This window comes from Scophthalmus maximus, chromosome 17, assembly GCF_022379125.1.
Source record: "Scophthalmus maximus strain ysfricsl-2021 chromosome 17, ASM2237912v1, whole genome shotgun sequence".
NCBI lineage: Eukaryota > Metazoa > Chordata > Actinopteri > Pleuronectiformes > Scophthalmidae > Scophthalmus > Scophthalmus maximus.
The window spans coordinates 6,716,074-6,743,173 of record NC_061531.1 but is presented as its reverse complement, the minus strand read 5'-3'; the positions used below and the strand labels follow the sequence as shown (position 1 = coordinate 6,743,173).

General features: G+C 43.8%; 2 protein-coding genes across 6 annotated transcripts in view; one reads left to right on the top strand and one right to left on the bottom strand.

Moving 5' to 3' along the window:
• Nucleotides 1-4,232, top strand: part of tnrc18 (trinucleotide repeat containing 18) — a 47,459-nt gene extending 43,227 nt beyond the window's left edge. For all 3 annotated transcript variants that reach the window (XM_047327976.1, XM_047327977.1, XM_035614434.2), the window contains one exon: nt 153-4,232. In XM_047327976.1, coding sequence (XP_047183932.1) covers nt 153-359 — 207 coding nt within the window. In that variant the 3' untranslated portion in view covers nt 360-4,232. The remainder of the gene's footprint in view (nt 1-152) is intronic.
• A 6,357-nt stretch (nt 4,233-10,589) lies between these two features.
• Nucleotides 10,590-23,360, bottom strand: slc29a4a (solute carrier family 29 member 4a). Of its 3 annotated transcripts, none has more exons than XM_035616363.2 (11): nt 23,111-23,212; nt 21,648-21,712; nt 21,071-21,202; nt 20,843-20,956; nt 19,839-19,967; nt 18,385-18,459; nt 17,927-18,198; nt 16,135-16,255; nt 15,755-15,942; nt 14,259-14,499; nt 10,590-13,720 (listed from the first exon to the last, which is right to left on the bottom strand). In XM_035616363.2, the coding sequence occupies exons 2-11, from the start codon at nt 21,703-21,705 to the stop codon at nt 13,575-13,577; spliced, it is 1,476 nt and encodes a 491-aa protein (XP_035472256.2). In that variant the 5' UTR covers nt 21,706-21,712; nt 23,111-23,212; the 3' UTR covers nt 10,590-13,574. The 3 variants fall into 3 exon arrangements, with proteins under 3 accessions (XP_035472256.2, XP_035472257.2, XP_035472255.1); XM_035616364.2 differs by having other exon boundaries at nt 17,936-18,198; XM_035616362.2 differs by lacking the exon at nt 21,648-21,712 and having other exon boundaries at nt 23,111-23,360.
• Nucleotides 23,361-27,100: the final 3,740 nt, after the last annotated feature.

Genomic DNA, 27,100 nt, shown 5'->3' with positions numbered 1-27,100 from the left:
CGTAAAACTGGGGTTCAGTTACATCTTTGACTCGTCTGATGTCATAACATACATGTTGCCAGGAGAATGCCGTTGATTATCCAGTTGGGTAAAAAAAACACGTAATGTCCTCCAGGATAGAATAATTAAAGCTGTGTGTGTCTCTGCCGCAGCGCGCCCTGTACCAGTCGTCTCACAGCGACGAGAACGACGTGCAGACGATCAGCCACAAGTGCCTGGTGGTGAGCGTGGACGAGTACGAGCAGATGACCCACACGCGCCGCTACGCCGACAGCGAAGACCTCTACTACCTGGCCGGGACGTACGAGCCCACCACCGGCATGATCTTCAACACGGACGGAGTCCCGGTCATCTGCTGAAAACCCAAATTTGCGATCCGACTTGGCCGCTCTGGACCTGGCCAGGAGTCAAACCCAACCCATGGTCTAATCACTGATCGTCATTCCTGATGGATCTCGTCACTGCCGTGACTCGAGGAGCTCAACCACTCCAGTACCATGATACACTTCAACCTGACTGTCATGAACAGCTACTACTACTACTACTACTACTTCTACTACTACTACTACTACTACTACTACTACTACAGTCGCAGGAGACACTATAGACAGTATTAAAAGGAACAAGTCTCCTGAAACATTTGCACACACAGACTCCACCAACACAGACTGTTTTGCTCATGTTGTGTTCACGGGGAAAGTTTAAAAACACACACGAGTACTTCAGTCTATGTAAATATACTCTGCGTAAATACAGACACATATTTACACTCACATGCACAGACACGTGTAAATACTCACCCCATATTACAAAAACACACACACACACAGTTATATAAAGGAAAAATATGAGTGTTTTATTTTCATGTAATAGATTTATGTCAGAGTACTTTTTTCTAAAGAGGTAAACCGTCGAGAAGCTTTAATGAACTGTGAATGATGATACAGGAGAGAGGCCTGTGTCTGCCTGTCCGTCTTCTCCCTGCCCCCGGCAGGACGGTCAGGCAGACACACACACACACACACACACACACACACACACGCCGGTGGTGTGACGTTGTGATTATGATGTTGCTGTGGTGATATTACAGTCATGTTACAGTCATATAAATGTATCTACAGAACAGCAGGAGCGACAGACAGATGCAAAAAGAGAAAGAGATGCACAGAAAGAGAGAGCTAGAGACTCCCTCCATTGCTATCCAATAGAGAGCACTTAAGAAAAGAAAAAAAACACTTAAAGTCCTTTAATTTCACCTCTTCAATTCCCCTTGACAATCCGGTGTCACGCGGTGCGGGCAGACTGTCCGTGTGCTACGAGAAAACTTCTGACTCCCTCAGAGACTCAGGCTAAAGAGAGAGGAAGGAAATATAGTGCTATCAAAAGCACTTCCATTTTAATTTACCTTTGAGTTCCTTATCTTGACAGGGAAAAATCCACCCAGAAACAATTGAAACAAAAATGGCTCCCAATCATGTGTTTTGGAAATTTTGCACTGAGGTTGAACAACAGTTAAGGGAGAAGTGGATCCGAGAGTTTCTCCACGTTGGCCTTTCCAGGGGAAAGTGAGAAAAACATCCTCTTTTTTTTTAGAAACATTATGTATCAAATAAAGTAAACCACAACACTTGACTTACAAAGTAACTCCATGAATGTGAACTGGAGTCCCACAGGGTGGATTTTTCCTTCTTTTCTTTTCTTTTTTTCTTTTTTCCGCGGAGGTGTTTTCAGGGTTGTAAACACTGCAGCCGTTCCAAGATGCACCAAGGTCACGGCACTGATATACAGTACGAGGCTGCCGGCACTGATTCGATCAACACAATTCAATTCTTCACACTCATCTGTCACCGTTTTGCCACGTTCACGCAGTTTGGCTGCAGTGCTTCTCGACCTCTAGATGTCCCGTGTCGGATTGTATTTTATATTTCTTTTCTTTTTTTGCTTCTGCTGTTTAATTGGTGTCCATCTTCCCTCCATATGATCACATTTCGCCCTCCAAGCAATCATATTTGACATGAGTGCACTTTGAATGAGCTCCTCTGCAAAGGAGAGTCATATATACTGTATGTGTGTGTATATATATATATATGTGTATATATATATATATATATGTGTGTATATATATATATATATATATATATGTGTGTGTGTGTGTATATATATATACATATACATATATATATATACACGTCTTCCTAGAGTATTTGCTAACCCCCTCTGCATGTCAGCGATGCCCACAAACACACACACACGACCACATCCCTTTTTACACGTTGTTCTTTTTCGGCTCTCTTAGCTGCTTATGAATTCATTTTTTTTTTTTTCCATGTGCCTGGTTTAGCCATTCTTTTAGGGGGAGACTGCTGAATGTTGTGCTCAGGGTTGTGAGCGTTCGGGTGGCCTTACTCTCCCAGGCCTTACAATGACGAATCGCCAAATCTCTCCTCGGTCCGGCCCCCCGTACTCCCGCCATTGTCCTCGGCTCCCCGGGGCTCCGGGAGGGAAATTAGATCGGTGTTCTCTCCAGTCTGCTGACGTTGGGAAACACCTTTCTTCTTCGTGACGTCGAGTTTAAACAACCCCTCCGTTCCTGAGCTCTTGACCCACTTGGTTACACTATTGTGTACAGAGTTTGTATCAGATATATCAGTATCTATATACAGTGATATGCTGTATATGCAGTTTATATCTGCGGTTATCATGTTGATTTTCTTGTACGTTTCTTACCACGTTGCCCTCTCTCTGCGTCACTGCAGGGACTGATGATTGTCTTGTTGATACTCAAAAGTTTTAATATTTTCTACTCTAGAGCTGTTTTTAGTTTTGTCCGGATTCGTCCGATGTTATCATAGGCTATGTCATATTTTTTTATTCTCGCCGAGGTGGCCGCGTGACGTGACCCCAGATGTTAACGTTGCTCATGGGACATTTACCCCGATAAACGACAAAAGACGTCCATCGCCAGGGAAGCGGCATTTCGGCGCACGTTCGTGTCCAATCCTGACACGACGGCGAGCCCAGTCAAATGAAAATAAGGTTGGGTAATTTGCTGCTAGACTGCTGGTGCGGAAAGGGGTGTAACAGGTACGGAGTGACTCTTATTTGCCGAGATTACTCGATCGATTGATGCCAGGGAAAAGGCATATCTGCTGAAGGCCCGGCTGCTCCGCCAGCTGCTGCTCTCGTGTCGCCTCCGTTCGGGGGACAGAATGATCCCCGGCTGGCAACCGCAGCCGCGGGAGTGTAAACGGACGGACAAGGTCGTAGCAGTGTTTGCGGAGTGAACAGGTTGAAGTGCCCCCTTATGAATCTTTGTTTACCCCCCGGAGCTGCTCAAGCACTTTTTTCTGTCTGTGTGTGTGTGTGAGAGACATTAAACTCTCATACCCTTGTATAGCCACACACAAACAGGCACACCCTCATAACCCCTTTAAGGTATGTTATTGCCTTGCAATCTCTATTTAGCCCCCTATCTCCATCCAAAGTCAAGCCTTAGGCCTTCAAACAGGGTCCAGCACAAACACACACGCTCACACCAACACATATCCCCCTCCCCACTCGCTTTCATTTGGTGTCATATGTGTTTAATAGCCTGACTTCATATAATTTCTTTCTATCACCATTTATGTTTTGCTTTTGTTCGTGTTCTGTCTTTCTCAGCAAAACAAAAAATTGTTTAGTATTTTTTTTTGCTTCACCTCTCTGAACAATCGTCCACGCCCCTCGAGCAATACTGCTGACGGGCACCGGGAGCAAGCTGCTAGAGAGAGAGAGGAATGGGAGCGAGGGCAAAAGAGAGAATGAGAGAGAGAGAGAAAGAGAGAGAGAGGTGGACTGGAGGCTGGTTCTTCGTCTGCTGTTCCTTCAGTATCGTTATCGTCCTGTTACAGAAAGAAAGAGAAAAAAACAGATTATTTTGAAAATAAATAGAAAAAAAGCATCTAAGTTTTGTAAATGATCCTTCACAGTTGAGGGGAGAAAAAAAGTTATCAGAATATACTTTGTACACGTCTAATCTTGTAAAAATTGCAACAAAAAAGGAATACATTTTAGAGATGAAATCTGAAACCAGATATATTCTGTTGCTCTATACTGTATGTGTAAGTATTTTTTTTTCTTTTTCTTTTTTTTTTTTTTTTTTTACAGACCGCAACCATGTTTATCAGTGTTTCTTTTAAATTGTTTTAGTAACTCAGTATTTTATAGTTAATCAATAAACAGATGGAACTGTACTTTGGGTGTCGCGTGATTCTCTCGGATGGAAACAAAACCTTTGAATTATTTAATGAGCTCCTCATTTAAGTTCTTTTATAAACTGCTCAAATATGTCACTTTTCCCCTTATGTCACCTCTTTGACATACATTTATGGGAACAACACTGATTTGTTTAATTTTTTAACCTCTAACCCTTAAGAGTGGTGTCAATCCTCTTATGTCATACTCTGCAGCAAGGCTAATGAGCATATTTCACCAAAGTGTCAAACTAACAGCTGTTCACAATGAATATTCAGGGGAAAGAGGCAGGTCACCCGCTAAAAAAATGATCTGCCCTCGTGTTTGTTTGTTTGTTTGTTTGTTTGTTTGTTTGTTTGTTTGTTTTTTCATTTTGTCTGGTTTCCGTTTGTGCGGCCTGCCCCTTTAATCAACAGTCCATCAGGCCTCCATTTTGGCAGGCCAGTAATGAAGCTGCTGGTTGTAATAAAATGGAGGAAAGTTCCTCTGCTGAGATGCAGAGCTGACCGTGGGAGACGCAGTTTCCACCGCTGACCATTCATGACTATGCCCTCAAAAAGGTGGCTAGGGTGTGTGTGTGTGTGTGTGCGTGCGCGTGCGTGCGTGCGTGCGTGCGTGCGTGCGTGCAAGTGTGTGTTCTGGATTCCTGTGTGTCCTTGTGTAATTAAATCTTTGCTGATGTGAACTGAGTGTGTGTTCCTGTTTCACGGTGAGGACAGCAGTCAGGGGTCCGGCCGCCTCTCTGTTTTCTCCAAAGGACCAACATCAGCACAACATCAGAACCTGCTGGGAGCTCCCTCTGACACACACACACACACACACACACACACACACACACACACACACACACACACACACACACACACACACACACACACACACCATCCATCCCACCCCAGCAGCGCTTATATACCCTCTTGTGGGTGTGTCGGCATGCAGGGTTCTGATTGGCCGACATCACACAAACAGGGGTTTTCTATTGGCTGAGGCTCCATTACAGTTTGAACACAGGAGAGGAGAGGGAGGCAAGATGCGTGTGTGTGCGCGCGTGTGTGCGTGTGTAAGCACTTGTGTATATGTGAGTGTGTGCAGTCTTTTCTGTTCAAATCACCCCACATCTCTGTCTTTCTTTACACCTCAGCTATTCAGGCTGTGTGTGTGTGTGTGGGGGGGGGGGGTTTGTTGTGTGTTTGTGTGTGTGTGTGTGTGTGTGTGTGTGTGCGTGCTGCACACGCCGGTTTCCCAGGAGACAGGTATCTGAGTGAGGAGGCGTTGAAACCCACAATGAGCACAAACAGTTTGAAAGGCTTGTTATTTCAGACTGGAGTCTGCTCACTAACTCTCACAACTTCAAGTCTGTTTATCGAAAAGGAAAAAAACACTTTTTTTTGGTATTTATTTCCAACTCCAACTCAACTTTCTCCACCTTCCCCCTGTCTTTGGGTCTCTCTCTCTCCATCGTGCTCAGCTCTGTCCCTCTCCGATTATTTCACTTGGGAAATTCCACGTTTGCTTTCCACCTGGTTCATGCAGGATAACACCCGGGACAGTGGACCGGTTCATTGACACGCAGACATGAAGGCGATATCAATCTCCTCATCTGTCAGAAAGAAAGTAAATGTGAGCGTGTTTAACTTCCCCTCATCGTGAAAGTCCTTTATTGTGACACGTCATAGTACAAGTAGCACTGATAACACTGACGACAGCCCAGTGAGACATGACAGTGTGATAGGGAAGCAGTGAAGTAACCGAAGCAGCTAATTGGAACTCAGCCATCATTCATTTTATTATTTAAACCCAAGCGTTTCCTATTGTGTCAAATGTGTGCTCTGGAATAAAGCCTATCTCTACTGACAGACATCGACCTAGTGTCTGATGATGATTCGTCTTCAGTAACCTGTTCATCACTTTACAAAACTATCCGTCAACCTCTTGTTCACCTTTGACCCCTGGGTTGGGAAGCACTGAAATAGAAAATCCTGCTACAGGCCTGTTAACCATCACAGAGTTAACTGGAGTTTACTCTACTCTTTGTGCTTTTTCTAGTAGTATGAAGTAGTTCATCACTTGAGTATGGATCTATTAAAGTGAAAGTTCTGATGTTACAATAAGAAAAAAAGCTTCTCAATTACAGGAGAAGGACTATCTGTAATAAATTTCCACCCTCTGCGTGTTTGTTTATGAACTGTATTTAGGTATTGTGTGTGTATGTGTGCACACCCTTTGTTTTCCCTGGCTTTTGATCGTTCTCGCTCTCTCGCCCTGCACCGTCGCTCTTGTTCTTTTGCTTCTTGTGATGAATTTGAATGTGAAATGACAACTGAGCCTTACAAATATTAGTTCAGAGTTACGATACCGCAGGAAGTGTGTGTGTGCCTGTGTGTGTGTGTGTGTGTGTGTGTCTGTGTGATGCACTGCATATCAATTAGCTATCTATTATTCATGCTGACAACATAATGAATGAAACATCACAGTCTTTGTATTTCGAGCATGTTTACTTGTCTCTCTCTCTCTCTCTCACACACACACACACACACACACACACACACACACACAGACAGCTACACAGCTGCTGTTGTGGGTATTTAGACAGGAGGGACAGTGTGAATGGAATCCCATTGTAACTGCGAGGACGAGGTGATGCCCACTGAATACCTGACAGCTGAATCCAGCACCATTCCTCCAGAATCCAGAGAGGAGAAGAGTTGATGACGAAGTTGATACACTCATCAGGTTTGCCGTCATTTGTTAGGAGAAGCAGAAAGTGTTAAACTGAGTTATTTCCCCCTGGGTCTTGTCTCTCAGGCTACATTAAAGGCTGCCCTTTACCCTCTGCAGACACGATCTGATCTTTAAAATCTCTTTCATTCTACAGCTCATTACATTGAATTATCAAACTATATCTCATACATTTTTTTAATGATGTGTTTGGAACTTTCATTAGCCGACAATATGCTTTGGAGAACAGTCATGTCAGTGTTTACAGTGTGTTATACTGCCAAAATGCAGTAATTACATTTCAGAATTTGGTTTTCACTTTTATATATGTTTAGATTGTATTAGATGTTTTGCCAAATTCATGATTTAAAAGAAAAGAGCATGTTGAATGTGCATCTACAACAAAACAAGTGGAATTCAAAGTTACTCATGAGTTAGACGATATAGTTAAATTGTAAAATGTATTTATCATTTCATTTCCAGGTAATTATTAATAAATGGAGCTGGAGGGAATTGTTTGTTGATGCTGCGTTGTCTTCTCACATTCCCTCAAGTTTTTGCAAAGGTAAAGTGAATGATTTTTTAAATAAATTTGTCCTAAAATCTAAAACAAAGTCTAAAAATAAAGAAAAGAGAGAAAATAAATTACAAGAGGAAGATCAAGGCTGCCACCTGTAGGAGAGGGCCGTCACCCACCTCCCGGGAAGTTTTGTGTCATATTTCATTTTTATATCCCGTTACACAGAGACGAGTGTTTTTTCTAGTAGTATGAAGTAGTTCATCACTTGAGTATGGATCTATTAAAGTGAAAGTTCTGATGTTACAATAAGAAAAAAAGCTTCTCAATTACAGGAGAAGGACTATCTGTAATAAATTTCCACCCTCTGCGTGTTTGTTTATGAACTGTATTTAGTTATTGTGTGTGTATGTGTGCACACCCTTTGTTTTCCCTGGCTTTTGATCGTTCTCTCGCCCTGCATATAGTTTGATATTTCATTTTTATATCCCGTTACACAGAGACGAGTGTTTTTTATCATCCTCTATCCATCCTGCTTACGAGGTGTATCTGTGTATTGTGTCACTTCTCAGGCTGCCTCTGTCCGTCCTTCTGGCCAATCCCTTCTTCTCTGATTTCATCTCATCCATCACTACTCCATCCTCTCTCTCCTCTTCCCTCCAACTCGCCATGTTTTAACCATTTTTCTTCATGGTTCCCTCTCTCTCCTCTGCCCTCTGTCACCTTGGTTACACTCTCTGCTCTCTTTCTTTGTTTCCTTATTTCAGCCCTCCCTGCTTCCCTCCCATATTGTCGCTCCTCTGCTATTTGTCATTCATTTCCACCACCCTCGGCCTCTTTAACTCCAAATATAACCTGTGTTTGTCTTCCTCTCTCTTTCCCGCTTTGTTCTCTTTACCTGTTAAGTCGAGTTTTGTTTTATAAAGTAGAACCTAGAGGAAGATCCGAAGGAGAAAAATGAAGAAAAGCCCCTCTGCTAGGACGGATGGACATGCAGCAGATGTTGTACACAAAGTACACACAAGTAACAGATTTACAATGTGGCGAAACAGAGTTACATATTAATCTGATGCAGCAGACTCACAAGATCAGTTATGGAGAAAGACAGAGCCATCGCTGGGTCTCTTCACTTCATAAATCTTTCTGACAAGTCAGGACATTTTGTTCGACATGAGTGATAGAGATCCTTTAAAAAAAAAAAGAGAGATACAGACTGGAATTGGGTTATTCTCATCAAACACAGACTTCACAAAGAGTTCATAAAGTGGGAATGCGTCTTGATACTGAAAACCAATATTAAGAAAATAAAGAAAAATAATCTATAAGTCATGGTTTCCTGAGAATATTAGTATTTTAGTAGTATTTTTTACACTTGTCTTTCTGTAGTCAAAAAATAAGTCATGTTGTCTACAACATTTTTTTGTTACTGCAGGAGATAGATATCAATCCATCCATCCATCCATTATCTATACCTCTCTATCCTGTAGGAGCTGGAGACAATCCCAGCTGATGAGATAGATATCACTTTTACTCCATTTTACACATAGTTCCAAATTACAGCGAGAGCAGAAATAACACTACCACAACTCAGTGTTTCTTACATAAGGGTTAGAATACGTTGGAATCACCACATCCTGTCTGTGTCCCAACATTACCTCATGTACTGTCGTTTATTGAGTTTCCCTATTCACTGAGGTGACACACTTCTTACATCAAGATGTCCTTGAGAGTTGATGCAAGCAGCTATTTACAAACCCTCTGTGTGTGCAAAGGCAGCGATGCAGCAACCTGTGTTACTACTCTGATGCATTATCGGGACAATACAGTACTGCAGGAAGTAAATCCTAATGGTGATATGAGACAAATATGATAAAGGGAGGACTGGAAAGTGTAGGTGCCTGGCAGTTTAAGATGTCATCATTGTTATGTTTTTTTAAATAAAGACTAAGTATGTTCCCACAGTACTCTCCTCCTTACTTCAACTGGGTTTGAGCCAAATCACACAGACGGTGACAACGCCACCATTATTTATTCAAACAAACAAGCTGATCGCAGATAAGATTTGCATTTTTTAGTATTTTGTGGCCCAAAGAGATGCTGATTTATGATGCAACAAGGAGGAGAAGGGGGCCATGTTTCCATTTGATAAACACTTTGTGGAAAGAAGAAGAATGGGGGGTTATGAGCCACAATTTAATTTGAACTTAATACGCAGCACCATCAGAACGCTGAATGGACAACAGAGCACCAGACCTCTGTTTCCCTTCAACTCTCTTTCTACCTTACTCCTCCGTCTTCCCTCTTCCCCTCCACAGTATGTGGAGCAGAATGAATAATGATCAGTGGCTCTGTCACACGCCAGAGACTTGCTTTCCCCGCAGCTACATCCAAAATTAGCGCGCACACACACACACACACACACAAACACACACATATAGAGAGAGAGACACACACACACACACACACACACACATAGAGTGCACACAGATATAAAACAACCAGGACACTTCAACCTCTGTTGCACAAGACACAGCAGAAGATTTTGTTTTGGAGATCATTCGTTCCATGTTTGCAAAAACGATAAGTCCTGAGTAAGAGACGCTGTCCTGCAACAGAGGGGTCAAAGGTCAAATGAAGGGCAGGTCTCCCCTCACGGTGACCTCTGTCTTTAAGGGCTAATTAAAGACACAGCCTCTGATCTGTGATACAAACTCTCCGAGCTCTGTTTGGACCTTGTGCTGCACCGTCCTCGACGCGGCTCTCAGCGCAGCGGCGCTCTCTTCTGGAGAGAAGCAGCGAATACAGATTTCTCTATGCTTCTAGGATGCTTGACTGAGGAGTACTACACTGAATCCCCGCTGACTCATAATTTACACTTGACCAGATAAACACCCGTCACACAAAGACAGATACTTCTCATTAATATTATCATCAAAACGCTTGAATTTAAAGAAAAATGATTTTGAGCTTTTTTGCTGGGTGCAGGCCTGTTTAAACAGGAACAATCTCAATGTGGTTGCTTCCTGTTTTGACTGACGAGAAGCTCTAACCACAGCGTGTGAAAACTCCCCAATTCTCCTTCCATGTAAATATGTGACAGCCGAAATAGCAACAGCACACGGAGATGTACACAACTCTTTATTTAGCGCTGCTTGATGGTACAACTTTGGGCACAAACAGACTCTTTTGAGGAAAAATCCATTATCTTATGTACAACAAAACAAAATCGTCACATTATTGGAGAATTTGGCGCCTCCTCTGACAAATCAGCAAGTTTCAAAGCGTCACATTAGTTGCATTTTGATAAATTGAAAGTCATAAATATATAATGTTTGGACATGAACATTGAGAGTTGAATGGCAATAACTCGCCTCTAATCCTGGTTCACCTCATGAAGATCATAGGATCTCTTCTGAAACCAGGCAGGAATCAGTGCAATAATGACTCCAAAAGTTATATTCATATGGATTTTCCTCTAAATTTATTACACCCGGCCACCATGCGATAATGACACCAGCATCAACGGCCAGAGTCATTTCACGGCGACCGATTCTTTTACTGTGAGTGACTAAAGCTCTGAAACTATTCTCACGAATATCATCTGCAAAATGTGTTATGATACAGTATATGAACAGCGTACTGATATTTCACAGTGTGCAGTCTTAAATAGTGCGTATGAAATGATTCCTCATGCTGTTTGGAGGTGAGAAAAAAGAGTGTTATCACACTCAACTGTGGCTGATATGGAAGAAGAAGAAAAAAACAGGAAGTCACGTGGCAAGATGACAAATATTAGACCATGGGGGTGAAATAAAAAAGTTATGCTTCCATAAAGTGGAAGTGAAAGTGAATGTCATTCCCCAGCTGTAAATTTTTTTTTTTTAAATAACCCTACAAACTCCAGAATCAATTTCCATCTCATATCAGGGAGGTCACCTCATGATCATCTTTCCTCGCTGCTCTCCCTGCAGCCGGCTCGCTCCATCTCTTTGGGTGATCACACATGCGGCTGTTCAACTCATCATATGTCAATATCATATGTCACTGTGGATACACGTGTCGGCTAATGCCAAAAATATGTCCTGGAGTTATAAATTATTCATCGCCAGTGAAAAGAAAATTAGATCAGTAGATTAAAAGGGTCGATTATTTATAAGATCTTAAAGTGGCTTTTTTTAGACAGCCAAAGTGTGTTGTTGTTCTTCTCCATTGAACAGCTCATGGTGTAAACCGGCTGTAGCGATGGCGACTCACTTATGCTGGTTTCCAGGAAAACTACGCTTGTGGTTTCGACTGCAGCCTCAACTGGTGCATTTATAAAAATGGGGATCTCCCGTCTCTCAAAATGGCCCCCGACGTTTCCACCGCAGAAAGAGAGGAACAGGAGCGTAGAGACTCTCATGTCCTCCAATGAGACGATCTGAGCAAAAATAACTTTAAAAAAAACAAAAACGAAAAACAACAGCAGCTCACAGAGAGCAGAGGGGCCCCGGGGCGGCGTGGCACCGTTGGCACGGCGGGACACACGTACAGCAATGAGCTTGGCTCCCAAATGGCTCCCGTACCATTCTTTTAACCAGCGCTCCATTCAAGCCCTCACCAACAGAATGTAGTGCTCTCCGTGGCCTTTTACACTCGGGCCTGTTTTTCTTCATTATGTCTAAAGACTGAACTCTGCTGAATCTGAATCTGAAGCTCTCCACTGCCTTGAGTGTGCGTTTTAATTCTGCAAATGTACAACTCTCGACTCAGCTACTAACACGGACCAGAAACACGCAAACCTTTTGGCACTAATTGTCTCCCCCCCCCAGTATCCCCACATCGTTACACGGACGTTAAGCACGGACACAGTTCAGAGGGACACGGACCATTCATGAAAACTCACACCGACGTTCTGTACTCGTCCTCAGAGATCTGCCCTTCCTCTTTGAGCATCAGAGCAACAGGGAAGAGCAGCTGCCGGTGACAATGCAGAAAAATCATCATAACTGCGAAAAGATTTTACATTATTCATTTTTCTCCCAGAGAGACCGCACAAGGCTGATGAGAACAAAAAGGAAAATGAATACAACCGAAGACAGACAAGCTGAACAGCGACAGAGCAGATGGAGTGGAAGGACCTCAGCTCGTTTCTGCTGAGGGAAGGTGTACGTCATCACAGCAGGTTTTCTGCGATTCCCTTCAGGACAAAGTTAAATAGAAAATACACTTTCTAATTCTGTGTCTCGGCGGTAACGGGTTCAGTTATCTCTACTTACATGTTAAATATGTGTGTCCATATCACATCCCCTCTCTTTTTCTCCTCCTGTCAACTCAGGGGCGTATACATACATTCATATGGAGTGTGTGCGACTGTAAATCCATTGGGTCGCTCTCAGTGTCACCTTTTTTTGATCACATAACCTAAATCAAATTGCCACGGGTGGAACTCACGTTTTCATCTGACGAGAAAAAACATCTTATCTCTATTATTTTTAAACAGCAACACTTCAGAGAAATCATTAAATGTATCCAAGACTCGAGGTGCCCGACTGAAAACTGTGAGCCATTCGTCTCCCCCCCGCTGTGAAATATCACTTGACCTCACATTGTGCGGTGTGGTCGCACATGCATGCAGACGATAATGACGCTGTGAGACATTCATAAGGCTGACAGGTGCACAGCTCGTGTTCTTCACCCCCGGGGGGGGGAAGTTCAGCGCAGCGATACACGTGAAGGTCACTGGATCGCCAGGGCTGGAGAATGAGTGAGCTCAGAAAAAATCTGCTACATTTCACTGTTTTACATCATTTCCCGCGACGCTACATTTCACTCTTGGCCTCTTATCCCACTTCATGGAGCCAATGAGCCGAATGGAAGCATGATTCGGACAAAGGGGAATCCGTCGGTCAGCGGTCCGTCAGTCTGTGCTGCTTCTCCTTCCAGGGTCGTATGACAGTAAATGGCTGCGGGTGTGCGTACATGTGTGCGTGTTTCACCTCAATGTCTTTGTGAGCGTGTTTTAATGTGTGTGTGTGTGTGTGTGTGTGTGTGTGCGTGCGTGCGTGCGTGCGTGTGTGTGTGTGTGTGTGTGTGTGTGTGTGTGTGTGTGTGTGTGTGTAGACATTCAGTAGCCTGTACCGTTGGCAGATGTGTGTACGCTGAGCGTGGAGAAGTGCGTTGCTGCTCCCGGAGCGGTGAAGCTGTAAGCTGCGTACGCCACGGCGGAGCCCACCATCAGGCCGGTCATGTAGGAGACGGTCATGGTGTTTCCTGAGGAGAGACGCAGAGAGAAGGCGATGATCGTAGAGCGGACGCAGAGAGAGAAGTGGCTCGTCCAGAGTGAGTCAGTCCCAGTTTACCAGTAGTGAAGTGAGACTGATCTATGATGTGGTCTCAATGTTGTTCAACAGCACATATAAAGCACATCAATCAACTCACTATCTCTTTTTTTTTTAAACAAAAGATTAAACCAATTCATTATTTGATTGCTATGTTTAGATTCCTAGATTAATATATGTACATAAAACACCAGGGAATTGTGAAAACAGCAACATTTCTATCAAAGAGATGAGAATAAGGTGAAAACTAAGAGATATGCAGTTTGCAATGATTTGAAATGAAACCAGTGTGTTCATTTATTGTCTGTTGATCACATGAGCAGTTTAGAATTTGACATGTTATTTTTTTAGATCTGTTTTATCTTTGGATGAAGAAAAAAAAACATCACTTCAATGTGTCAAAGCTAATATTCCTGCCAACGTCTATTTACATACGGTTAATTCAATTGCAACTGAGGTTAACAACTCACCTGCCAGCTCCCTCTGTTCTGGCGGCACTTTGCCCGCAGCCTGGATCATCGGCACAGACCCAAAGTATCCGTTGGTGACCCCCATCAGGAGGGAGAAGAGGCAGGGCCAGGCCGGGTGGGACAGCATGGGCGCGCTGGCCGGGTACACGCACATGACGAACAGGGGGATGAAGACCACCCTGAGGCAGGAGAAGAAGAGCAGGCGGCCTCCGGACCAGTCGTACGGCAGAGCCGCCAAGATCTGAGGAGCAGGGCATATTTAAGTGATGCTGCGGGGGGTCCAGCTGATGGAGCTTCACCGGGAAGCCACAAGGAAGAAAGTGCAATAAATAAATCTCCCCCCACTCTATTCAAATTTCTTCTCCTTATCTCTCTTTCCCCCTCAATTTCAGCAAAATACTAAATTTGCCATGAGGTCAATGTTAAATCATTGATTCAAAACAACTTCCCGAACCCAACTATTTCCCCTTCACAGTCAAAATGAGGACTTAAGGACGCCGGATAAGGTTTCATTTCTGAATATTCAGATAAAGCCTCTGAGCAATTATCCAAAGATAGACTGGAGTTTTCATATGCTCAGGTTTAATAAATGGGGCGACTCCTTCAATAATTTCACAAGGTTAAAATGTGTCTATGTCTCTTCAAGAGCTTCTGCAGTGCAGAGAAGCCTGAATTACAATTGACTCCCAGACTCATTTCCATATTTTCTAACAATATGTGAGCATTACACCTTTAATGGTTTGCCAGAGCAATGATAAATAAAAAATGTAATCACAAAAACTTAACTCATTGGACTCAAAAGCTAAAGTCTGCAAATCAGTTTAGTTTCTTTCTACAAAGATGGATCAGAGATTAAAAAACCTGCAGCTAAGCATTCCTACAAAGAAGGACAGGTCGGGGAATTACAAATACTTACAAACTAAGAAGAATGAAGTTGAAGGTAAATGAAGAAGAGTATAAAACCGTGTTAATAACAGATATATGTGCAGCGACGTCAATAACTATTTAAGCCACATGGGGGCAGTAGACCCAATCTGTACACTGAAGTTATTGGTGCAATTGCATTATGTACCACCTCTTCATCTCCTAAAATTAGATTCTTCTGCATTATGTGATGCAACCAGTAAAATCCTCCCATTCCCAGAAAACACAGAAATAGGAAAACACCTTCTACTGCCACTGAAATTACCCTAGTTCCAACTGAAAGCCTGTGATGTAGCCTCCATTTTGTGAATTAAATATCTCAAAACTATACAATAATTGTTTGGGCAAAAAAACAGCTAGTCACGAACATAATCTTAAAACAAGCACAAAAAAGGGGTCTCTGTTTCTTTGCATATAGAACTCAATGCATCAATGTTCATAAAATGGTAACAGCAGACAGAAAATCAATGGTAGAATTAAAGTGTCATCAAATTATTTGGAATGAAAAATGGCCTCGACATTAATCTGCATGTAGTGGTTTGACCGTAAAGCCGTGAGCTCCGAAACGTCACCTTGCCGACAAAGTCCGACATGTTGAACGTGGCCATGATGAGGATGGGGAGCCACTCCCCTAGGGTGGGGTTGCGTATCTCTGACTCCAGGCCCGGGAACAGACACAGAGTGATGCTGTAGGTCACTGCTATGGACAGCATGTACGCCCAGATCACACGGGACACCACGTATCGATGCAGGATCATGTCTGTTCCGAGAGGACACACCAACACAGGGCAGCATTTGAAAAACCCTCAGTTTGAGCAGCAAGTGGCAAACTGAGCCCTCTTCCCCCAAAAAATCACCGGAAGATGCATTTAAAATGTCCATTTGATAGAGTCAGAGGGTAATTGAGCAGTGAGAATATAGGATTAAAGATAAATAAAGACAGGGAGTCTACCGCGGACTCCAGGCCAGCTCCTCTTTATCTTGGCTTTCGGAGCATCAAATCGAACATAGGTGCCGCCGACAAACTCCTCAGCGCCTTCTTCTGTAGAGGACGGTCCCGTCCCACCATTTCCCTGAAGAGACAGAGACACACACACACACACACACACACACACACACACACACACACACACACACACACACACACACACACATACCTTTTCCTCAGATTTTCAAATAAAACACACAAAAGACAACAAACGGTGTCCACATTATATTAACTCTTCACATGATCGCATGAGGAAACGTTCATCATTGTGTTGTTCATTTCATGAGGGCATCTTCAAACTTTTTCAAGGACATTAACGGATCATTGAGAAGACACTCGGGGTGAATACACAGCAGTGTGTTCCTCCAGCAGTGGTGGGGCGTTCGTCCATTCTGGGGTTGTTGTTTTTTTCACTGATAATGACTTCCTGGCTGCATGACATCAGCTTTTTATGGCAGCGGCTATTAGGGAGGACGGACGTGAGTGGCTGCAGGTTGAGGCAATGTTAGTGTGACTGCAGAGTGGACTACAGAGAAGCCCAGCAGCCACACACACACACACACACACAATGAGGATACCCTACAAACACGCACAGTTAATTTCTATCCAGACAAATAGACACATCCTTCTATTCATGCTTATTTCCAAACACACTTCATATGCACATCACACAAGTGTCAGATGTGCACAAGCAATTATACACACACGCGCACGCACGCGCATGCACACACACACACACACACACACACACACACATCCATTAGTTGATTAGGGGGTCTTGCCAGAAGGCACCACTCTTCTTGATTATCGAGCACTGCCTTGGTTTCCCTGGGCAACCAGAACAAAGAGCTGCCTGAATCAGCCCCTAGATGAAGAAAACATCTCTCTCACACACACACACACACACACACACACACACACACACACACACACACACACACACACACACACAGGGGGCTTCCCTCACATACATGCATTTGTGTTAGCGTTAGAACTCAAAAACGCACATATGAAAAGAAGACAGCCTGAGGTGCTGTGTTTTCCTTTGAAGGCTCTGAACACACACACACGGTGTGATGAGGAATATTAGCTCCATGTCCTCAGGCTACTAAGTGCTGCTTCAAGCGTGACCACAGAGTAGAATTTCCTCCTCTCCTGTGTCCTTGCTGTCCTGCTCTGTGTCCTCTCCCTTCCTCTTGCTCACTTTTGGTTTCTTTCCATTTTTTCTTAAATTTATGTCATGATCCGTCCCTCTTCTCTCTCCCCTTGGCAATCTGCCCTCACTTCCCCCTCCTCGCTTGCTCTCTATTAACAGGAGATCCAGCCTCCCCTGTTCTCTCTAAAACTCCATCTGTCCCCCTTTTTTCCCCCCTGCATCACCCACAACAGTCCCGATAACGTAATCCTGTTCTCTTCCTCTCCCAATGTTTCCCTTTTGCGAGTGGCAGCCAAAGAGCAGCCCAAAGTTAAGCCTGATTTAAAAAAAGGATTTTTTTGCATTTTAAAAACCACACACACACACACACAAATACAGCCCTCATTCACACTGACACACTCATAACAAGAAATGGAGTTGCATGAAACTAAAGTTCTGAGCCCTGACAGTAGCATTCTAACATCTTCATAATTCGCACCACAATGCAGAACGTATACCTCAACGCTTATACGAGTTCAAATGAAAAACTTGACAAAAACAAGTCCACAGCCATGCTAGTGACTTTGTAGACTATAGTCAGGAGTGTGTCCACAGACTTACAAATCTTACTTCCTCTGAAGTGACATCGTGGTGGACCCGGTATCCAGTCCCGTTGTTGTCACGCGGGTCAGGACCTTTGCCCGGCCCTTTGCCCTGCGCGTGGTTGGTGTAGTAGCGGACGAATCGGGAGCGCCGGACCAGCAGGTGAAGCAGGAAGCAGAGCATCTCCATGCTGATGGAGACCAAGAAGAAGATGAGCGTGTTCCTCCTCTCGTCGGGGATCAGCAGCTTGGTGAAGATGCGGGACAGGGAGATGATCACGCCGGCTGTACCTGCGAATACAGAGGGAGAGAGAGAGAGAGAGAGAGAGAGAGAGAGAGAGAGAGAGAGAGAGAGAGAGAGAGAGAGAGAGAGAGAGAGAGAGAGAGAGAGAGAGAGAGAGTCGAAAGCGAGAATGAGCGAAATGTTCCTTGAAACATACGAGATGGAGACCTTCGCCTGTGCCTGTGTGAACTCACTCTCTCCAGTCATCACTCCCTGCGTGTACCTCTTGGGCAGCATCCCCATGTAACCATAGAAACTGGACTGCTGCACTGTGGAGGCAGAAGAAGAAAGTGGCTATCAGTGTAAACAGTTGGTTTAACAGCCAACACTGTAACAACAACACTTCATTGAGAGGCACCACCTCCTGAACCTCCACAAACCACTCGCGAGAAGCGGCTCTGACCTCCGGACCTCCACTAATTAAACTGTTACTGGTCGCCTCTGCAGCAGCCGACGACTCAAGCCTCTGCTGTCTTGGTGTTTGTCCTAACACCACGGCCTGTTCATTTGAGAGCTCTGACTGACAACACACACATTTACACTATACTCCATATGCATACGTGCAGCACAGGAGGCGACAGAATATCATGAACAGTTACAGAGTATCACCATCCAGTAATAATAACCCCGCAATTAGTCCGACTTTTCTATGATTTCATATGGTGACTGTGTCAGAGAGGTTTGAATTATTCTTATATTAAGGTAACTCCTGAGGCTACACGGTATCTATTTTTATCCCAATTAGATCGATTCCTGCATGATACCCAGAGTATTAAATATTCATATGAACTGCAAGGGACTCCCCATAAATCTTCAAAATGGCAGTTCATAAACCAATGGGTGGCGTTACGCATGGGCTGCCACGTGTTCCGGCCACCAGCTGAAGGCAACTCCAATAGACCCTCTCCCTCGAATCTCTGTTCTTGTTTCAATCCATTTCTGAGGGAAATGTCTGGCTCTTTTGCTGCTAAATACTCTATTTTAATATGTTCACCAACTAGCTCCTAAATTTGTTCTCTGTCCGCCATTCGGTGCTGGGCAGGTGGCTAAAGGCACAGCAGGCTGTTAGTGCTTGCAGAAAACAGGTTTCTGCTGCTGATGTGAAGTTTTTGAGAATGAAGCGAGTGAAACGAAACGTTGTTAAGTTGTAATATCAAAAGGAAACACTAAAAAGCTCTGTAGAGCTGAAGGCAGTTAGATAGACAGATAGATAGATAGATAGATGGATAGATGGATAGATGGATAGATGGATAGATGGATAGATGGATAGATGGATAGATGGATAGATGGATAGATGGATAGATGGATAGATAGATAGATAGATAGATAGATAGATAGATGGATAGATGGATAGATGGATAGATGGATGGATAGATGGATAGATGGATAGATGGATAGATAGATAGATAGATGGATAGATGGATAGATGGATAGATGGATAGATGGATAGATGGATAGATGGATAGATGGATAGATGGATAGATGGATAGATGGATAGATAGATGGATAGATGGATAGATGGATAGATAGATAGATAGATAGATAGATAGATAGATGGATAGATGGATAGATGGATAGATAGATAGATAGATAGATGGATAGATGGATAGATAGATAGATGAGTCGGATCGAAAAGCATTAGCAGTACCTGTACATCCGAACGCTACTACTCCCACTGATACAAGGTTGATGATGTAAGCCTGTCTGGTGGTGAACTTCGCCAGCCAGACATCAAAGACGCTGACGAAGACCAGCGGTCCCAGAGCGAAGATGTAACCTGCAGCCACAGAGACAGACAGGCAGACAGAGAGAGAGGAGACATCACTGAACTGGGTCATGTTGTGTCTGCAACGAACACATATTGATAGGTGCCGGGCCGGCGAGCGAGCAGCATCTCTTTGAACTGAGGTCCGATCCTCTCCAGAGACGAGCTCTTGTGCAGACAACACACTTCAAAAGACATTTCCTCAAGGATGCAAGCAGGGCTATTTTGAGCTGCAGACGGTTCAGCAGTGAAACCGTTGCACTTATACGTACACGGTGCAGAGATATGCAACTTCTCCTTGGGGAACATACAGTACGCTTTTTCTTTGCACAACAATGATATAGGTCGTCTCAAGAAATTTAATATTCTTTTTGTTAATCTCCAATATTAGTGTCGTACTCATATACCTTTTCACACTGCAAAGTCATTTTTAAAAATGAATATTTAATTAAGTGAATCATTTGGGGCCTAATTTAATCATTAAGTGTCTTACAAACCTGATGTAAAATCTGCTTAGTTGTGCACACTCACATGTGAATGGTTTACTTAAATAGCATGGTGACTTTAATAATATTTAGAATTTAAAAAAAAAAAAACTGAGGATGATGCAATATTCTAAATAAGAAAAAGTAAAGCAAAAAAGCACAGACTCTTTAAAGAGAGCTCCTCCTCTTTTTCTAAGTTTGTTTGAAACAGTTTATGAATAAAAGAAATACACAGGAGAACCATCGCTCTTCACACTGCCTTTTCCGTTTTTGCTCTGCGCTGACAGGCCCCGAGGTACCCGGAGGGCCGTTCATACAGCAGAAAACACTATGAGTTCCTATAATGAGAAATATTTCACAATTAGAGATTAGTCAGCGAGCAGGTCCCTGACTTCTACTTACCCACGGTGATTCTGGTGTGCATGCTGAGTCTCTCCACCAGCACGTTGTTGAGGATGACGGCCAACAGAGCCACGAGGATGTATGTCAGACTCATGTCGAACACTATGGACGTGCCTGACACCCCCACACACACACACACACACACACACACACACGAGCCGTGACTCCGGGTAGCTGGATATGAATGTTGCATTCTCTATAGGTTTTTGTGCTTCTGCACATTTATACCTTCAAACTTGTGGTGCAGGTAGTCCACATCAGTTATGAAACTGTTGTAGGGAAGCAGGAAACCCACTCCGGCCAACAGCATTGCAAAGTAGATGCCATGGTAACGGTCGTCGGGGATTGGCTCCTCAAAGTCTGAACGGGAATGACGGAGGGTCAAGGTTTAGAGAGGTAAAATTGACTCCTTAACATTTGCATTAGGCCTGTGAACCAATGCACTGGATGTTCATCAAAGTTAATCAGGACGAATGTGGCTGTGCAGCTAAAGCCGGAGAGGACCATGTTCCTGTTGTGCCGGTGAAAGACAGATCAGAGGAATTGTCGATGAGTCACTGGTGTTGGCTGCATAAGTAGTTTAAGTTAAAACCTTAACGTCTGTGTATTGCCGCTGATTCTGTTTCATGGTTAAAGAGTGGATCTTCATGTAACCGTCTATAATCCTTTCCTAATCCTCTGAGCCTACTGTTAATGTCCCCGAAACGACTTTTGAGCATTTTCATTTTTTCAGCAGACTGAAGGGGGAAAAACATCTTAATGGTTCATTTAATTTATTATAATTGTGACTGGGTTGATCAATTACCTCGCTGCTCATCGGTTGATGGGGAATAACCTGCATTTGGCTCTTCAGCAATCCACATGAATTTCCTATGAATAATAATCATATGTTTTAATGACTTTATTTTGCATCGGGTCTACTGTTTGGTTTGCAGTTTCTGGGGTAAAAAACCCCCCCAAAACCTTGACATATAGGATGGGAAGCAGGTTACGTTTACAGCGGCAGATTTGTTCCAAAGAAACAGAGGAAGATAAGCACAAAATCCAATGAAGACACACAAAGCACCGACAATATAGAAGCGCTTTAAGAAGGATTTTCCCTTTTTTCGTTTGTTCAATTATTTTAGATTTTTGGGGTTAGATGGGGGTCGGAGACTGACAGCACCAGGGGGAAGAGAGACAGAGGTGACAGGAAGCGGCGAGGGTTTCAGACAATCTAGGGGCCGTGGCTGTGTGTCCTCGGTCTCTTCTGATTTGATTAACGCGCCCCTTGTTCAACCTGAGTAACCAGGCAACACAGCAATTTTCTGTAGAACAGGCCTGCTGTGTTTCACATACACTTCCTTAGTTCCTCTCTCCCCCCAGCCATTTTCATTCACTCCACCATCATCTACAAACACACGCAGACAATGCTAAAGCCCACACGGACATATTCTGCCATATTATGTTAGCAGCTGGAGTTTAGCTTGTGTCCGAAATTTTCGTAGAGTGGAAACGGGAATTTAACATTCCTCAAAGTTCAACCTTTCTCGGACATGTTAGCAGAAAGTGGTTGTTGACGCCTCAAGCCTCTCTGTGGGCATCTGAGGGAGGGTCTATCTGGGGGGAGCTGTCTCTCTTTCATGGCGAATTTACTGAAGCTACATTTCTTCTTGTTGGTTATTTGTCTTTTTCCACTTTGACAGATTGTTAGAATCGATCCTTCCAACTACTCTGCTCTGGGATATATAAACATGCAGTACAGGCCTTTCTTTCACCATCCAACTCGACTGTAGAACTTTAACTACCCTCCCAATACAGTGTTGGTGACAGGTAACAATACTAGCTGGGCATAAAATATACAAAATGTACTAGAAACGTGGAATATGGTATCATATTCCGGAATTATGAGGAGACCCCAGCTGTGATCATGTACTATACTTGGCTCAGTATTTCATGGTATCCAGTTCCTTTCAGAGTATAATGTGATGCTCCACTTGATATATTACATGACAGAGGTGTTTACTGGGAACCAACTATTTATCTCTCTGAGTATCTAAACACACTGTGCTCCGTGTGTTTTGGGAGAAGGATATCTGTGTATTCACGGGGTCTTCTTTTTTTATTCTCGTTGATTAATAGTTGTTGTTTATACATTTATCTCTTTGCTTCCTTCCTTCCTTGCTTCCTGGGCTTTTTGTCTGTCCATTTATAAAGCCAGTACACACACACACACACACACACACACACACACACACACACGATTAGGCAGAACAGAAACTCCCTCACCGGGTTCAGACAGAGCCAGCACTCCTCGCTCCGGGGCATCCTTGTTGATCTCCTCCTCCTCCAGCTGGTACGAGTCGAAGCTGTAGCTCTGCACCACGCCGCTCTCTCTTCCCTCTCTCCAGCCCTCCCTCCCCACATCCCTCCATCCTGCCCTCCCTCCATCCCGCCACATATCCCTCTCTTCGGGCGTCAGGGCCGGCGTGGGCCTGCGGCGCTCTGCTCCCACTGAACCCATCTCTTCACGTCAGGTGTACACACACACACACATATATATATTTATATATATATATATATATATATATATATATATATATATATATATAAACACACACACTGGCTCTACAAGCTACACACTCTTGAGACTGTGCATATTAAACACAATCCAGGAGACACGCACTGGAGGAGAGGCAGGACACCTTCGGATGATGAGGGTCTGTGGAGGGAAACAACAGGAAACGGAATCAGGAACAGAATATAAATGTAAAAACAAGAAAAGAAGAAAGGATAGAATTTAAAAAAGAAAATCTGTCAGTGTCTTAGTGGAAGTGACCAGAGTCAGAGTTGGATTGCTGTGTGTTGTGTGTGAATGTGTGAGAAGCATCTTAAATAAGAGACACAGAGTGACAGATAAGGTCAGTGAGACGGCAGCTCTGCATTCAATGACGGGCGCTGCATTAAATATTACTGCACATTGCAGAAGAGAAGAGGAGATCAATTAGTATACTAATGGGTCTTTATCACTATTGTCTGATATCTATAGACTGAACAATCAATTTCTTAATCAATTAAAAGACAAAGGAACACACTCGCTCTGTGTCCAATAATAGATGCACTATCAATCAATATCAAAATAATTATTGGTTGAGGCGCTACAAGATGTGTCGAATAGTTACCCAGATCACCGTAACAGTAAGTCGATTTAGTTCTTTTAAATAAATCAGCTGACATTAACCTTCATAATATGCTACTGAATATCATTCTTTTGATATGAAGTGAACTGAAAACCAAAAAGTTGGCAGAGGACGGCTGTATTTCATTACATCCGTCGTCACGCAAAATAAAGCCGCAATTAACGTGCTTTGTGATGATCAATTTCTTGATTCATCGAACAACTGTTTGGTCTGTGAAACATCAGGAAACAGTGTTAGATGCCGATCGCAGTTTCCTGCCAAAGTAATGTTGCTGTACTGTTTGTTTTGTCTGATCGACAGTGAAAAAAATTGAAGATATATATTCAATTTACAATTTTGAAAATGAGACAAAGAGCGTCAAATGATAACGTTTGAGAGGATATTTGTCACTTGCACTTGGAAAAATTCTGAAACGATCAATCAATGTGCTGCAGATCAACTAATGGATTAATGGACTCGGCAACTCTATCATGCAACATCTAAACATCAAACAAGTCTGACAGTGTAATTGAAAACAGCCCCCGCATATTAAACATTTTCCTCAGGTCTCTGCACAAACTGTTTTCTCTCACTTCAGGCAACAGGGGTCTGTTGAGGGAAATGATATTGTTACAGGCCGGATCAACACGAATGGATATTGACACTGTTCCGTATGCAAACACACACACACACACACACACACACACACAAACAATAAACCCTCTTCTAAAAAAAGCTCATCTATTGTGTTCACCTGTGCGGCTACACACACATTTGGTGACGTGCTGCCAGACGGAGCCACACCACTCAGCTCTGTCACCACACGCCAGCCCTGTGGTCCGCGTGCTTGTCTCTGATGCCCCGGGCGTTAGATTCCTGCTCTGGCCAAAGGCTGCTCCTGTTGTTATTATTATTATGATGAAATCCTCCTGCCTGCAGACTGGCAGCACGAGATCATGTAAGGAGGTTATCATCTAAGTAATGTGGGCTCATCCAGTGGATGCAGGGGAACAAGGGGAAACGGGTCCGTAAGCCAGGGGCCACCTCCTGGACACGATGGAGTGAACAGCACTGGGTCCATGGAGGCTGTGTGGTTGCTTTTAACCTAAATAATAATAATAACAATAATATTATTAATAACCATAATTCCATTTCAGAGGCAGTTTCCCTTTCCAGACTCGAGGCGGCGCTCTCAGCTCTCCTCCTCCAAATGACAAGGCTCCAGCCATGGGGACCGTGACTGATCAGTGCGTTATCACGCTGCACCAGTTCACAAAATGATTTGGGTTTCTTTTAAATGGCCCCATGAAGAGTGATGCAACATCGCAGAGAGGACCCAGCTGTGTGCCTTGTGCGCACATGCACTGTGTGGAAAAACAGAATATTTGGATTATGAATGCACTAACTGACTCCAAATCAACTCACGCGTTTCGCTCGTTACACATCAGGCGCGTGACATTTCAAAATAGTCACTCCTGAAACACGACGGGCCAACACACTGACGGAGGCACAGGGGATCATCCCAAATCCTCACTAAGATCATCATAACCGAGTCCAATAGGTGTATCCAAAGGTCGCCATCACAGCCACATCCTGGTGTTTTTGTCTGGCACCGCGCCGCGCTTTCGCCCGCAGACAAAAACGCACAAACAACAGGTTATTACCCCGCCCCCCCCCCCCTACCTGTGTCGTGTCTCCCCGAGTTCACCGAAGCAGATTCCTCTCCTGCGGGGATGTGTGCTGCCGTGGTGGTCTCGGTCGGCCGGACCCGTCTCCGTCCGACAGAAGGGAAGTCCCGGCGCCGCGTCCTTCACGCGCTCTAACGCACCGTCCGGCGAGCGGAGGCGAGGACGCGCGGGTGGATGGTGGATGAGGAGAGCGAAGGTGTGTGTGTGTGTGTGTGTGTGTTGAGGAGGAGGAGGAGGAGGGGGAGGGGGAGGGGTTGCCTCTAGCTGTTCATCAATCTTTACAGGAGCGCTGTAGACTGGAGGATGAATGAAGGCTGAACAATATTTGGTTCGCGCAAAATACACAGTTTGCAGTTTATAGTCAACAGTTCGGGGTGGCCGTTAAATTATTGAGAGTTTTTTCTTACTCATCACTGAAAGTGAGCTGATATCAAACTGCGATTCGAAATCCGTTATAACAGTACAAGGAAGCAGAATAACAAATGCATGCAGATCGCAATGCGCAGCAGGTATCGGTTTATACGATAAAGCCTGTATTCCTAAGCTTATTAAAACGCCCCATGCAATAATAAATCACTGATTTCGTGTTTGGAGGACTTGCTGGAATATTAAAAATGTCCATGAACGATTCTGTCTGCCTGTCGCCTCCCTTTCATATGAATTTTTCAGTTTCATTTGACTTGATGATATGTGAGCTGTAGGCCATACATAAATAAGCTAAACACTAAAAAGTCTGTATCTAATTTTGTCAAAGACAGGCACACACACACACACACACACACACACACACACACAATGCTGGCACTGGAGCCTCTGTGTGTGACTGACATTTTATCAGTTCCCTTCAATAGCCTATGCTAATGCTTTATTATTGGCAGGGGCTCTTTATCATATTGCACACCCCCACTGTTGTCATAGAGGAGCAGAGCCAGAATGGAATCAGCTAAATGGTATAGCTGTCCTCTTACGTCAGCGTCAGTGCAGTGCCCGCACACCCACGACCATGCTGCTGCACTGCAGGTCGTGGGTTTGAATCCCACTTGACGTCTTGACTCCGCTGATGCAAAATTCAGTTCGCCATAACTTTTGGCTTAGCATCAGACGCGGCGGCGGAAAAGGCCGACAGACTCAAATGATGCAGTGCATCGTGCCAAAGGTTCAACTCATCCTAGTGCTGCATTTATGAATAATGCCGTGCTGATCATTTTAAAGATTATGTGCACCACAGAACATTCCTTTTGATTCTCTAATACAGTAAAAAAAACACTCTTCTCACCACACATGAAGTTTGCCTCATGCCAAAATTAACCAAAAAGAAAGACAGTCCTGCTCACAAGTCAAACCCAACATGAGCATGATGCACATGCTGCATATTGTGCAAAACGTCCAATACCTAAGTGAAGCAAATGACA

Coding starts and splice junctions, on each gene's coding strand:
- slc29a4a (XM_035616362.2), bottom strand. CDS start 23,345: ATGGGTTCAGTGGGAGCAGAGCGCCGCAGGCCCACGCCGGCCCTGACG. Junction 20,957..21,070: donor CCTGCACCACAAGTTTGAAG/GTATAAATGTGC, acceptor TGGGGGTGTCAG/GCACGTCCATAGTGTTCGAC. Junction 15,943..16,134: donor GAGCTGGCCTGGAGTCCGCG/GTAGACTCCCTG, acceptor CTCTCGGAACAG/ACATGATCCTGCATCGATAC.